General features: G+C 52.7%; 1 protein-coding gene and 1 pseudogene across 14 annotated transcripts in view; one reads left to right on the top strand and one right to left on the bottom strand.

Moving 5' to 3' along the window:
* Positions 1 to 14147, bottom strand: part of PTPRS (protein tyrosine phosphatase receptor type S) — a 135815-nt gene that overhangs the window by 68603 nt on the left and 53065 nt on the right. For all 14 annotated transcript variants that reach the window (XM_055371359.2, XM_055371358.2, XM_055371357.2 and 11 more), the window contains exons 2-4: positions 12426 to 12610; positions 1594 to 1739; positions 837 to 978 (exon numbers count right to left, since the gene is read on the bottom strand). In XM_055371359.2, coding sequence (XP_055227334.1) covers positions 837 to 978; positions 1594 to 1739; positions 12426 to 12516 — 379 coding nt within the window. In that variant the 5' untranslated portion in view covers positions 12517 to 12610. The remainder of the gene's footprint in view (positions 1 to 836; positions 979 to 1593; positions 1740 to 12425; positions 12611 to 14147) is intronic.
* LOC109024046 (large ribosomal subunit protein eL32-like) lies at positions 2269 to 5354 on the top strand (annotated as a pseudogene).

The raw sequence follows: 14147 nt of genomic DNA on the forward strand, positions 1-14147 counted from the left end.
AAAGCAAGACTGTCTCAAAAAAAAAAAAAAAAAGAATTGCACCTAAACAAGGCCAGCAAGCAGCACTGCAGGCCCGTGTGAATGTCTGGGGAAGTGGGGCAGCAGTTTCTGCCTACCTAGCATCCGTTCATCCTTTATTTTTTGTAGAGACGGGGTCTCGCTATGTTGCCCAGTCTGGTCTCACGTGTGATCCTCCCACCTCAGCCTCCCAAAGTGCTGGGATTGCAGGTGTGAGCCACCATGCCCAACCTGTTTATCTTTATTCCTTTGGGGGAACCACACTCACTCTTGGCTCCAGGTAGGAGTCTAGCCAATCAGAGTGTTTGTTCCTCCTGAGCCACAGTGATTAGTTCAGGGAAGGGAATGGGATCCAAGTTCATTGGCGGTGGGGGAAGTCTCACTAAGGATATCATCAATGCAGAAGGAAACAAAGCCAAGAGACAGAGAGTGAGCTCTGAGAAAATTCAATGAGCCCCTGGATCCAGCTGAACCTGAAGCCAGCCACTCCATGGAATTTTAATTCTGCACATCAATTACCTTTCTCGCTTGAACCCATCTGAGTTGGATCAGCCTCTTGTCATCAGAAGCACATGATGAAGATTATAAATTAGGATGATTCTAGTCTCTCAATTCCTTTCTTTCTTGCAAAGGCACAATAAATCCCCACCAGTAGGCGCTGGGCCCTGAGACTGTTACTGGTTGGAGAAGGGAGATCAAGGTCCTCCCAAAAAACACAAAGCAGGAGGGTTTGGGGTAACTTTCATGTATTCTTTTCGTGCTTGTCCCCAAAGCCCAGGGCCCGGTTTATCCTCCGCCCGCCCTGGGGAGCCCAATACCTCGGAGGACAGTGAGCTTGGCATGGACTGTGATCTCCCCAACCGAGTTCTGGGCCACACACTCGTACACGTTTTCATCCCGTGGTGTCCTCAGCGGCTGGATCCTCAGCACTGCCCCTGCACTCTCATCAAACTCAATCGTCTGCCATGGGCAGGGGAAAAAAGAACAGAGTGAGGCTGGGGTCCCAGGAAGGTTCCTGTCTAGGCTGGGCTAGGCTGGGCTGTAGGGGAATGGCAGTCAGCCCCATGATCCTGGGGGTGACTGGGAGAAGAGCTGGAGGCTGAATGTGCACCTGTGTCAGTGTCCAGTATAAATGCGCCGCAGACAGGGACCAGATTTGGGTACATATAAGAACAGGGTGTTGTGTGCATGTGTGAGGGTGACAAATGCCTGCAAGCCCATGTGACAGGCATGCAAAGGCATGTGAAGACATGTGGAATGTGTCAATGTGCACGTGTGATCATGTGCATGTATTGAGAGTTGTAAAGTTCCTTCTGTGTGCAGTGGTGCTGTGTACACTGCGCTGTGAAGAAGACTCAGAGAGGGCAGGGCTTTGCTTGAGGCCACACAGCATGGAGCTGGTAGAGCAAGTAAGGCGGGCAGGGCCCCGGCTGGAGGCTGCACAGCCACGCTTGCTTGGCCACAGATGATGCTCCACCTGGGGAACGTGTCCATGAAGTCCACTGTGGCTGAGGTGCTGTGGCCCTGCCTTGGGGGAGCGTTGACCCCAGGCTGCCTCCCCCAACCCCAACTCACCTCAAAGCGCTGAGAGTTGACCTTCTTGCCCTTCTTGTTCCAGGTCACTCGTGGCTTGGGGTCACCCGTGGCCTGACACACGAAAGAGGCCACACCCCCTGACACGCCGATCTGGTCCTTGGGTTCTTTGATAAACCTGGGGGGCTCTGGGAATACAGTGGAAAGAAGAGGGGGAGCTGATGGGTCCAGGCATCTGGCTAGGATACCAAGGAGCCATGAAAACCTGCATTCCATGCCCTGCCCATGGAAGTGCCATGTGGCCAATGAAGAGAGGAGGAGGAAAGCAAGGATGACAACAAACACCCTCCCACCTCGCCCCCCGCCACTGCACCCATGGGCACCCAGGTGCCCACATATCCCCACTTCCACCTACAACAGCCACACCTGCTCACACACAGTGGATACAACCTCACCTGGGCACACCTGCTCAGACACAGTGGATACAACCTCACCTGGGCACACCTGCTCAGACACAGTGCCACTGGGAAAGATGGAAGGGGAGACCCGTGAGATGCTGGGGTCCCTAAATTCAGCACCTGAACCCCCCTCCATGGTGACCAGCCAAACCCTGGAGGGCCCTGAAAGCACTTGCCAGAATAACTTGGTCTAATTTCCTGGTGAGACATGTAGGGAAACTGAGGCACCCAGCATGGGGGCGGGGGGTGACCATGGGACATGAGGTCAGAGCCAGCATTTGAACCCAGAGCTCCAGCTTCTTGGGAGGCATCCAGGAGGTGGCTGGACACGAGGGGTCAGTGCTCAGGAGAGTGCTCTGAGCTGGAGGCAGGAGCTCAGAAAGGGGAAGTAATATTTAATATTTAACCTCTCCAACAGCATGGAGGGGCAGTGCCATCCTGATCGTCATTTTTTCTTTTTTTTTTTTTTCCAGACAGTGTCTCACTCTGTCGCCCAGGCTGGAGTACAGTGGTGTGATCTTGGCTCACTGCAACTTCTGGCTCTCAGGTTCAAGCAATTCTCCTGCCTCAGCCTCCCGAGTAGCTGGGACTACAGGTGCCCACCACCATGCCCGGCTAACTTTTTGTATTTTTAGTAGAGATCGGGCTTTACCATGTTAACCAGGATGGTCTCGGTCTCCTGACCTCATGATCTGCCTGCCCTGGCCTCCCAAAGTGCTGGGATTACAGGCATGAGCCGCTGCACCCAGCCTTCTTTTCTTTTCTTTTTTTTTCCTGAGAGATAGGGATTCACTCTGTCACCCAGGCTGGAGTGCAGTGGCACGGTCTTGGCTCACTGCAGCCTAGACCTCCCAGGCTCAAGCAATCCTCCCACCTTGGCCTCCCAAGTAGCTGGGACTACAGGTGAAGGCCATCACATCTGTAACCCCAGCACTGTGGGAGGCTGAGGCCGGAGGATCACCTGAGGTCAGGAGTTCGAGACCAGCCTGACCAACATGGTGAAACCCCGTCTCTACTACGGAAACAAACATTAGCCAGACATAGTGGTGGGCACCTGTAATCCCAACTACTTGGCAGGCTGAGGCAGAAGAATTGCTTGAACCTGGAGGATGGAGGCTGCAGTGAGCCAAGATCATGGCACCACATTTCAACCTGGGCGACAGAGTGAGACTCCGTCTCAAAAAAAAAAAAAAAAAAAAAAAACCAAAAAACAAAAACCAGCCTGGGATCTCACTATGTTGCCCAGGCTGGTCTGGAACTCCTGGCCTCAAGTGATCCTCCCACCTTGGCCTCCCAAGTAGCTATGTTGTCCAGCCTGGTCTCAAACTCCTAGCCTCGAGCAATCCTCCCACTTCAGCCTCCCAAGCTGCTGGATTTATAGGCGTGAACCACCATACCCAGCTCTGCCATCCCCATTTTACATGTGAGGAAACTGAGACACAAACCAGGCAAGGGACTTGCTTTGAACATGCATGCCAGAGTGCAGTGGTGCCATCTCGGCTCAATGCAACCTCCGCCTCCCAGGTTCAAGTGATTCTCGTACCTCTACCTCCCGAGTAGCTGGGATTACAGGCACGCACCACCACGCCTGGCTAATTTTTATATTTTTAGTAGAGATGGGGTTTCACCATGTTGGCCAGGGTGGTCTTGAACTCCTGACCTCAAGTGATCCACCTACCTTGGCCTCCCAAAGTGCTGGGATCACAGGTGTGAGCCACTGCGCCTGGCCTGGAGTACGTGTTTTTTTTTGTTTTTGTTTTTGTTTTGAGACAGAATCTCACTCTGTTGCCCAGGCTGGAGTGCAGTGGTGCGATCTTGGCTCACTTCAAGCTCCGCCTCCCAGGTTCACGCCATTCTCCTTCCTCAGCCTCCCAAGGAGCTGGGACTACAGATGCCCGCTACCATGCCCGGCTAATTTTTTTGTATTTTTAGTAGAGATGGGGGTTTCACCGTGTTAGCCAAGATGGTCTCGATCTCCTGACCTCGTGATCCGCCCGCCTCAGTCTCCCAAAGTGGTGGGATTACAGGCGTGAGCCACCAGGCAGCTGAGTATGCCTGTTTTAACATCCTAGAGCAACCTCATCAAGCTGCACCTGGGACAGGCTACAGTATCTGTGGAGAATTCATTAACATTGTTTCCTTTTTATTGACTATTTTTACAGTAACCTTTGCATCTCCCAGAGGGACACTAGATTTCCGGTCACAGTACACAGTAATGTTACAATGTATCCCCTAAGATGAATGGAGCTACTGCTGAGTTTTGTGTTTTTTGTTTTTTTTTTTTAAGAGATGGAGTCTCGCTCTGTCGCCCAGGCTGGAGTGCAGTGGCGCGATCTTGGCTCACTGCAAGCTCCGCCTCCTGGGTTCATGCCATTCTCCTGCCTCAGCCTCCCGAGTAGCTGGGACTACAGGTACCCGCAGCCACGCCCGGCTAATTTTTTTTATTTTTTTTCCCGAGGGCTGCAACATACTTACAAGAGCCCTTAAGAAGCAGCCTATATATCCAATAAAAAGGAATTGATCAAGTGAATGCCAGGCTATCTAAGCAGCGGAATACTACATAAGTATAAAAAGGGGGGAAAAGCCGGGTGCGGTGGCTCATGCCTGTAATCCCAGCACTTTGGGAGACTGAGGTGGGTGGATCACGAGGTCAGGAGATCGAGACCCTCCTGGCTAACATGGTGAAAACCCCATCTCTACTAAAAATACAAAAAATTAGCTGGGCGAGGTGGCGGGCACCTGTAGTCCCAGCTACTCGGGAGGCTGAGGCAGGAGAATGGAGTGAACCCAGGAGGCGGAGCTTGCAGTGAGCCGAGATCGCGCCACCGCACTCCAGCCTGGGCGACAGAGTGAGACTCCATCTCAAAAAAAAAAAAAAGGAGGAAAAGCCTCTCTTCCTCGGCGCTGCCTAAGGAGGTGGCAGCCGTCTCCTCCTCAGCATCGTGGCCGCCCTCAGACTCCTCATGAAGCCCAAGATCGTCAAAAAGAGGATCAAGGAGTTCATCCGGCACCAGTCAGACCAATATGTCAAAATTAAGTGTAACTGGCGGAAACCCAGAGGTATTGACAACAGGGTTCGCAGAAGGTTCAAGGGCCAGATCTTGATGCCCAACAGTGGTTATGGGAGCAACAAAAAACAAAGCACATGCTGCCCAGTGGCTTCCGGAAGTTCCTGGTTCCCAACGTCAAGGAGCTGTAAGTGCTGATGTGCAACAAATCTCCCTGTGCTGAGATCGCTCACAGTGTTTCCTCCAAGAAACGCAAAACCATTGTGGAAAGGGCCGCCCAGCTGCCGTCAGAGTCACCAACCCCAACGCCAGGCTGCACAGTGAAGAAAATGAGTAGACGGCTCATGTGCATGTTTTGTGTTTAAATAAATGTAGAAACTCCCCCCCAAAAAAAAAAAGGGAGTGGGGGGTGGGGGAAAGGATGCTTTTTTGTTTCAGACAGGGACTCGCTCTTCTGCCCAGGCTGGAGTGCAGTGGCACGAACATACCTCACTGCAGCCTCAATCTCCCAGGCTCAAGCGATCCTCCCAACTCAGCCTCCTGAGTAACTGGGACTACAGTCACATGCCATCACGCCCAGCTAATTTTTGTACTGAGTTTTGCCATGTTGCCCAGGCTGGTCTCGAACTCCTGTCCTCAAGCGATCCTCTCACCTCGAGATGCTTTTTTATTACTTATTTATTTATTTCTGTGGCAGGGTCTCACTCCGTCACCCAGGCTCAAGTACAGGGCGCAATCTTGGCTCACTGCAACCTCCACCTCCTGGGTTCAAGTGGACTCTTCTGCCTCAGCCTCCCAAGTAGCTGGGATTACAGGCACATATCACGCCCGGCTAATTTTTGTATTTTCAGTAGAGACACGGTTTCCCCATGTTGGCCAGGCTGGTCTCAAACTCTTGGCCTCAGGTGATCCACCCACCTCAGCCTCCCAAAGTGCTGGGATTACAGGCGTGAGCCACCCTGCCCAGCCAGGATGCTTTTTAAAATAAACTACTAGGATAGGAACAATAAGATATACTATTAAATGGAGGGGGTGTGTATAAGCAAGAGGTAATAAAGTGTAGCAAATGGTACCATTGTACGATTTTTTAAAATGAAAAAAGGGGTTGGGCATGGTGGCTCATACCTGTAATCCCAGCACTTTGAGAGGCTGGGGCAGGCTCACTAGATCAGGAGTTTGAGGCCCGCCTGACCAACATGGTGAAACCCCATCTGTTCTAAAAATACAAAAATTAGCCAGGCGTGGTAGTGCATGCCTGTAATCCCAGCTATTCAGGAGGCTGAGGCTGGAGAATTGCTTGAACCCGGGAGGTGGAGGTTGCAGTGAGCTCAGACCGCACCACTGCACTCCAGCCTGGGCAACAGACCAAAACTCTGTCTCAAAAAAAAAAAAGAAAAAAGGGAAAGATTATATGTATGTGTAGAAACAGTGCTGCCTCCAGGGAGCTAAGTGGCTGGACACAGGGACAGAGATTTCCACTTTGGTACCTTTTTACATGTAGAACTAAAGACAAATTGAAGAAGTTATTTTTATTATTTTTTTTTTAATTTTTTCTTCTTATTTTTTTTTACAGAGACAGGGTCTCACCCTCACCTAAGGCTGGAGTGCAGTGGTGCAATCATAGCTCACTGCAGCCTCAAACTCCCGGGCTCCAGGGATCCTCTGGCCTCAGTCTCCTGAGTAATTGGAACCACAGGCGCTTGCTACCACATGCGGCTAATTTTTAATCTTTTGCAGAGACAGGGTCTCGCTATGTTTCCCAGGCTGGTCTGGAACTCCTGGGCTCAAGTGAACCTCCCATCTCGGTCTCCCAAAGCTCTGGGATTAGCAGTGTGAGCCACCGTGCCCAGCTGAAGTTATCTATTTTTATTTTTATTTTTTTGAGACAGAGTCTCACTGTGTCACTCAGGCTGGAGTGCTGTGGCGTGATCTCGGCTCACTGCAAACTTCACCTCCCGGATTCACGCCATTCTCCTGCCTCAGCCTCCCGAGTAGCTGGGACTATAGGCACCTGCCACCATGCCTGGCTAATTTTTTTGCATTTTTAGTAGAGACGGGGTTTCACCGTGTTAGCCAGGATGGTCTCGATCTCCTGACCTCGTGATCCACCCACCTTGGCCTCCCAAAGTGCTGGGATTACAGGCGTGAGCCACCACGCCCAGCCTGAAGTTATTTTAAAACATAAAATTGCTTAAATAAAAAAGTGAGCTGATTAAAGAAAAAATGGAGCAAAACTTTGTTTTAAGAAAAAGTTTGGGGTCTGAGGAGAGGCTGAGGTCTAACAACTCAAACTTGAGCAACGCTAGGACTTTGAGCCTCTACGACCAGCTAGAAAAGGGTAGAGTGAGTCCAGGGGCCACACATGTTGACCAGAATAGTTCCGGAAAGTTCCAGCTATTCAGAAGCCCAGAGAGGCCTTAAGAAGGCCCAAAGTTCCAAGTGTAGGTCCCTGTGGGCCCCAACGCCTACCCATCCATGGCTCAGGCTGGGCTTTAAACAAAACAGAGTTCCTGCCCCAGTGGCCTGACCAGCCTAACCTCCCTCACTCAAGGCTCTGCTCCTGTTGATATGACCATATGTGTGTGCTTTGAGCATCTGTCCCAAAAGTCACTAGACCTGGCCGGGCGTGGTGGCTCATGCCTGTAATCCCAGCACTTTGGGAGGCTGAGGCAGATGGATTACCTGTGGTCAGGAGTTCAGGACCAGCCTGGCCAACATGATGAAACCCCGTCTCTACTAAAAAAATACAAAAATCAACCAGGCGTGGTGGCGGGTGCCTGTAATCCCAGCTACTTGGGAGGCTGAGGCAGGAGAATCGTTTGAACCCAGGAGGCAGAGGGTGCAGTGGGCTGACATCCTGCCATTGCATTCCAGCCTGGGTGACAAAAGCAAAACTCTGTCTCCAAAACAAAACAATCACTAGACCCACCATGTACAGGAATGCACAGCCTCCCTTAACTTTTTTGTTTGTTTGTTTTTTGAGATGGAGTCTCGCTCTGTTGCCCAGGCTGGAATGCAGTGGCGTAATCTTGGCTCATTGCAACCTCTGCCTCCCAGGTTCAAGTGGTTCTCCTAACTCAGCCTCCCAAGTAGCTGGGATTACAGGAACCCACCACAACGCCCAGCTGATTTTAGTATTTTTAGTAGAGAGGGGTTTCAGCATGTTGGCCAGGCTGGTCTCGAACTCCTGACCTCAAATGATCCACCCACCTCAGCCTCCCAAAGTGCTGGGATTACAGGTATGAGGCGCCTCGCCTGGCCCCTCAACTCTTATTTATCCCTCTGTTGCAGCAACAGCCAATCCCACTGTACAGATTCAGGAATGTTAATGGGTTCACAGAGCTCAGAAGCTGGGCATGGTAGCTCACACCTGTAATCCCAGCACTTTGGAAGGCCAAAGCGGGAGGATCAACTGAGGTCAGGAGTTCGAGACCAGCTTGAACAACATGGTGAAACCCCATCTCTACTAAAAATACAAAAATTAGCCCGGCATGGTGGCGCATGCATGCCTGTAATCCCAGCTACTCGGGAGGCTGAGGCAGGAGAATTGCTTGAATCCAGGAGGCAGAGGTTGCAGTGAGCTGAGATCACACCATTGCACTCCAGCCTGGGGGACAGGGCAAGACTCTGTCTCAAAAAACAAACCACCACAAAAAAGATCACAGAGCTCAGAAATAACAGCACTGGAATTTGAACCCGGGTTTCTGCCTCCAAAGCCGACATCTTACTCTCCCTTCCACATCCAGAACTTGAGCCTGATTAGGGCAGATGTTTTGCTCCACATTGAGGCTGGGGCTGCCCCCTCCTTCTGGCCTCAGGAATGGTGACCCGGGGCCATGCGTCCTCAGCCAAGGACATGAGGAAAAGTCACTGTGGCCGGGTCAAGAATGTTACTTCTGGTAAAAATCCCTCCCTCTGGAGCTGCTGGAAGGAAGGGCAGAAGCTGGCTGAGGGTAGAGACGCATCCAGCTGCCTGTCTGACCTAGAGCCAGAACACACCCCTTGCCCCCTCCAATCCAGCGAGCAAGACCGGGCGGGTGGGTGCTACAATCAGCCACTGTCTGTGCTGTTCCTTCCTCCCAGGGTCCCGTCCTCCTCCTCTCATCTGGCAGCTTCAACCTCAGCTCGGCCAGCACCTCCCCTGGGGAGTCTTCTTGGATTACTGCAGGCCCGGTCAGGAGTCCCTTATGCCCCCACCGCAGCCTGGGCATCCCCAGAACACTGGGCTGAAATACCTGCTTATGTGGCTCTCAGCACAGAGGCCAAGGGACAGCCTTGGTTCCCTGGGACCTCAGACTTCTTCTCGGTGTGTGGTGACCCTTGAGAAAACGGAGCTCCCAACATCACTGCCTGCTCTCGGATTTGGAGGGGTTCTACCTCTCGGAAGCACCCCCACCACTGCAGAGCAGATACCCTCTCGGTCTTCTCCAGGCAGCTTTGGGATCTGAGCCAGCCTGGAAGAGCTGTTCCTGCCCACTGAGTCCCCCGTTAGAAAATGTCTTGCAAATGCTTGCAATCTCTCCTTTGGACGAAGCTTCCCCACCTTTTTCTCAGCAAAGGGGCAGAGACACAGGAAGGACACCTCTGGGGCTTGAGGGCGCCGCGCCTGCAGCTCGAGAGGCACAAAGACACGCCATGTGCTAAGCTTTATGCCTGTGGCCAGGAGGAGCAAAACTGAGGCTCAGAAAGGTGAAGAGGCCTGGCGCAGTGGCTCACACCTATAATCCCAGCACTTTGGGAGGCTGAGGCAGGCAGATCACCTGAGGTCAAGAGTTCAAGACCAGCCTGGCCAACATGGCAAAACCCCATCTCTACCAAAAATACAAAAATTAGCCAGGCCTGGTGTTGCACGCCTGTAATCCCAGCTACTTGGAGGCTGAGGCAGGAGAACTGCTTGAACCTGGGAGGCAGAGGCTGCAGTGGGAGCCGAGATCGAGCCTGGGCAACAGGGCAACAGAACAAGACTTCATCTCAAAAAAAAAAAAAAAAAAAAGAGAAGGGACCTGCCTTTGGTCACACGGTGTGTGATGGGCAGAGACAGGATTCCAACCCAGGCCTACCTGGCTCCAGTGCCTTGAAAATCACGCAGGCTGGATAAATGGGGTTGGGGGTCTTTATTGACCACAAGTACCGTGGATGTCCCTGTCTCTTAGATGAAGAGACAGAAGTTCATGTGGTATTGCCAATATCAAAAAGCTGGAAAGGGAACCCAGCCCTCTCTGGAGGCAACGCGCCTGAGCCTCCCGCTCCGTGACCTGGCTTGGCCCCATCTGTTTTTCCATTTCAGATTCTGCAGACAAGAATCCAGTGCCAGAGCTGGTGACCCACCCACCCTGTCCCCTCCAACCCTGCCCGGGGCCAGCCCCACGGCATCCTGGGAAGGCCCCACTGGACCTGAAGTGGTTTCTAGAGCAGAAATTGTTCCCCTATGCCTGTAACCCCAGCACTTTCTCCTGTCACCCCAGCACTTTCGCCTGTAATCCCAGCACTCTGGGAGACCGAGGTGGGCAGATCACCTGAGGTCAGGAGTTCGAGACCAGCCTGGCCAATGTAGTGAAACCCCATCTCTACTAAAAATACAAAAATTAGCAGGGCATGGTGGCGGGCGCCAGTAATCCCAGCTACTCGGGAGGCTGAGGCACGAGAATCACTTGAACCTGGGAGGCGGAGGTTGCAGTGAGCCGAGATTGCGCCACTGCACTCCAGCCTGGGTGACAGAGCGAGACTCTGTCACAAAAAAATTAATTAATTAATTAATTAAAATAAATAAATAAATAAAAATTAGCCAGGTCAGCCACAGTGGCTCATGCCTGCAATCCCAGCACTTCGGGAGGCCAAGGCGCTTCAGCCCATCTTTCTTTTTTTTCTGAGACAAGGTCTGGCTCTGTTGCCCAGGCTGAGTGCAGCGGTGCAATCAGTTTCCATAGCTGTACGACGGGGATGCTGATAACCCCATTCACCTCATCAGGGTGTGGTGGCTGATCTGAATGTATAGGGGCATTTACTAAAAAACAGCATGAGGCTGGATGCCGTGGCTGGCTCACACCTGTAATTCTAGCACTTTGGGAGGCAGAGGCAGGTGGATTGCTTGAGCTCAGGAGTTCCAGACCAGCCTGGGCAACACAGTGAAACCCCATCTCTACAAAAAATTTAAAAAATTAGCCAGGCATGGTGGCCCACGCCTGTAGTCCCAGCTACCTGGGAGGCTGAGGTGGGAGGATTGCTTGAGCCTGAGAAGTAGAGGTTGCAGTGAGCTGAGATGCTGCCACTGCACTCCAGCCTGGGTGACAGAGTGAGACCCCATCTCAAAAGGAAAAAACGACAATAAAAAAGCAGCATGAAAATAAGAAAAAGCGCAAATGAATGAGGCAGGGGTGTATGTCTCCAGTTTGTTAACCAGCAGTAATACTTATGTTTGTGGTAACACAGGATTGCCGGCCTGCTATGTCCCTAGCAGCAGGCAGGGGCTTGTGACATGTCCACATCACAAGAATGCTGGATGTGGATAATGATATGAGCTCTGTGACAGTGGGTAAGGGAGGCTGAGCCACTAGCCCGGGGTTGTGCAGCAGGTTGGCAGCAGAGCCAGGATTCAAACCCAGCCTGACTGCAGAACCCAGTCTCTTGCCCTACTGCCCTCATCCCCTATGTCCTCATGGGCCTGAGTGATGCCTTCTCCAGGTCCTTCATGGTGGGGTGAGTCTTGGCATCGGGCCCCAGATGGACCCTCATCCTCTTCACATTACAGCCAGAAATGCTTCCTTGCCCATCTCTAAACTATACCAACCTCTTTCATCTGCAGGCCTTCCCGGGTGCTGTCATCCTGACGAGGAATGGCTTTTCTATCGGCGAACTCCTATACACCCACAAAACCCCAGTCCCAATGCCCTTTTTCCCAAGAAGCCTCCCCTGGCTCCGCCTGAGACAGTTTGTCTGCCTGTGTGTCTGCCACCAGGTTTAGGTACTGCCCACAGCAAGGGAAGGTGAACTCTGTGGCTCACTAAGCAGTGATCTCAAATAAGTCCTTGCCTCGTTTTCCCTCATCGGGAAACGTGGAAGGTAACAGAACCGGCACACTGGGTTTTGTCAGGCTCAAGGGAGAGGAAGCAGGTAAAATTAGTGCTTACCATGGAGCCTGGGGCTGAGTTGATGCTGGGGAAACAGACGCCGTCATCATCATTACGGTTATTACTTTATGAATACCAGCATTATTATTTATCTCTGAATCTCTTAGGGCTCAGCACACAGTCCTCAGCATTCAGCCTCATTTGTGGAGCATAAAAGTTCCATTTGGCAAAATGGAGGGCCCCAGGGAGGAGGTGGGGAGTGTGCTCACACACACACAGCCATAAATGCACACAGGTAAACAAACACGCAGACCCCTGCACATCCCGTGCCGGCTTCTTACCTTCTGCTGCACAGCCTCCAACGAGCAGGACCACAAGGAGGCCCATGGGACCAACCACAGACACCATGCCAGGGCCCCAGGTGGGCGCCATGCTTGGCAGCGACCTCCGATCTCCGCCCTGGAGGGGGATGGCCCCCCGGTCCCTCACAGAGAGGCCTCGAGCCGAGCGTCAGATGGGGCAACGTCTGCAGAGACAATGGAGGGCTGTGAGAGGCGAGTGGGGAAATCCAGGAGACCTTCATGGAGGAGGCAGAGCGAGGGTCACATGGAGCAGGGGAGGGTCCTGCGGCGGCTGGTCATGGGACAATGGGGAAGGATCATGGGGTGATGGGATGGAATGAAAGTGCTGGGCCCTTGCTATAGAATTAAGGTGTCTCTCCCCCAAAAAATCATATGTTGAAACCTAGTCCCCACTATGATGGTAACAGGAGATGGAGTGTTCGGGAAGTGACTACGTCATGAGAGCAGAGACCTCATGAACGGGATTAGTGTCATAAAGGATCTGCCAGAAAGCTCCCTTGCCCTTTCTGCCACGTGAGGACACAGGGAGAAGATGCCTTCCATGAACCAGAAGATAGCCCTCACCAGACACCAAATCTGTGTTGCCCTGATCTTGGACTTCCCAGCCTCTAGAACTGTGAGGTACCAATTTCTGTCATTTATAAGCCACTTGGTCTGTGGTATTTGGCTATAGCAGCCCAAATGGACTAAGACAGCCTCCAACCACCAGCTAAACCCCAACCCCAGCATGAGTCCCCAACCCAGGCTGGGCCCCTGACTCAGACCAAGCCCCACACCAGGACTGAGGGGTGCTGAGCCCCAGTTTTCTCCAACTCACAGGCTGCTTCTCAGGAAGGAGGGGACTCCAGACTATGCTGCTGTCTGGCTCTAAAACCTGATCCCCCAGGTTATAAGACGAATCTCTCCCACACACCTGCCTGTCCCTGCCCTGCTCTAAGACCTCCCATGGCTCCCGGAGCCCCCAGGGGAAGCCACTCTTGCTGACTTCACTGTTTCCTCTCGCTTGGAGGTACAGCCAGGCCAGCCAAGCTCAGTCCCACCTCCAAGCCTTTGCTTCTGCTGTGCCCTCTGCCTGGAATGCTGTCCCCACCACATGACAGGTCTCAGCTCAGCTGTCACTTCCTCAGGAACCCCTTCTCTGCCCCTCAAAGGTCAATTCCCCCTACATTCTACATCCCGGAGCATCAGATATGACTAAGGTTATCCTCCATGGTATTCACCCTGGTTCCCAAACTAAATGAAAAGATGTTAATCATTCAGCACGTTTCTCCCACAAGAACCTCAACTCCTCCAGGGCAGAAGGGTCCCTCGTCACATACCTTGAACCCTGGGATGGCCCCCTCCCCATCTCCCCAATCTCCACTCTGTCCAGAGCCAGGTCAGAGGGCCAGGGAGGGGAAGGGAGAGGCCCAAGGATAAGATCTTTGTTGCCTAGTCAGGCTGGCACCCATGCCAGCCCATGCCCTGGGCGGGTCCAGGCCGTGGCCACAGGAACTGGTGGCGCATAATAACGGGGCAGCCCCTGTGATTCTGACTCCCAAAATACCCAGCTGCGGTCACCTCACCCAGCCCTGGGGCGGTCCCAGGGGAAGGATGGGAGGGTAGTGGCCGGGTCACAGCTTAGGGTGAGGAACGGGATTCGGGGGGCCTCAGTGTACATAGTTAGGCCACAAGCATACAGTCAGACCAGGCACAGAGAAT

This window comes from Gorilla gorilla, chromosome 20 (assembly GCF_029281585.2).
Source record: "Gorilla gorilla gorilla isolate KB3781 chromosome 20, NHGRI_mGorGor1-v2.1_pri, whole genome shotgun sequence".
NCBI lineage: Eukaryota > Metazoa > Chordata > Mammalia > Primates > Hominidae > Gorilla > Gorilla gorilla.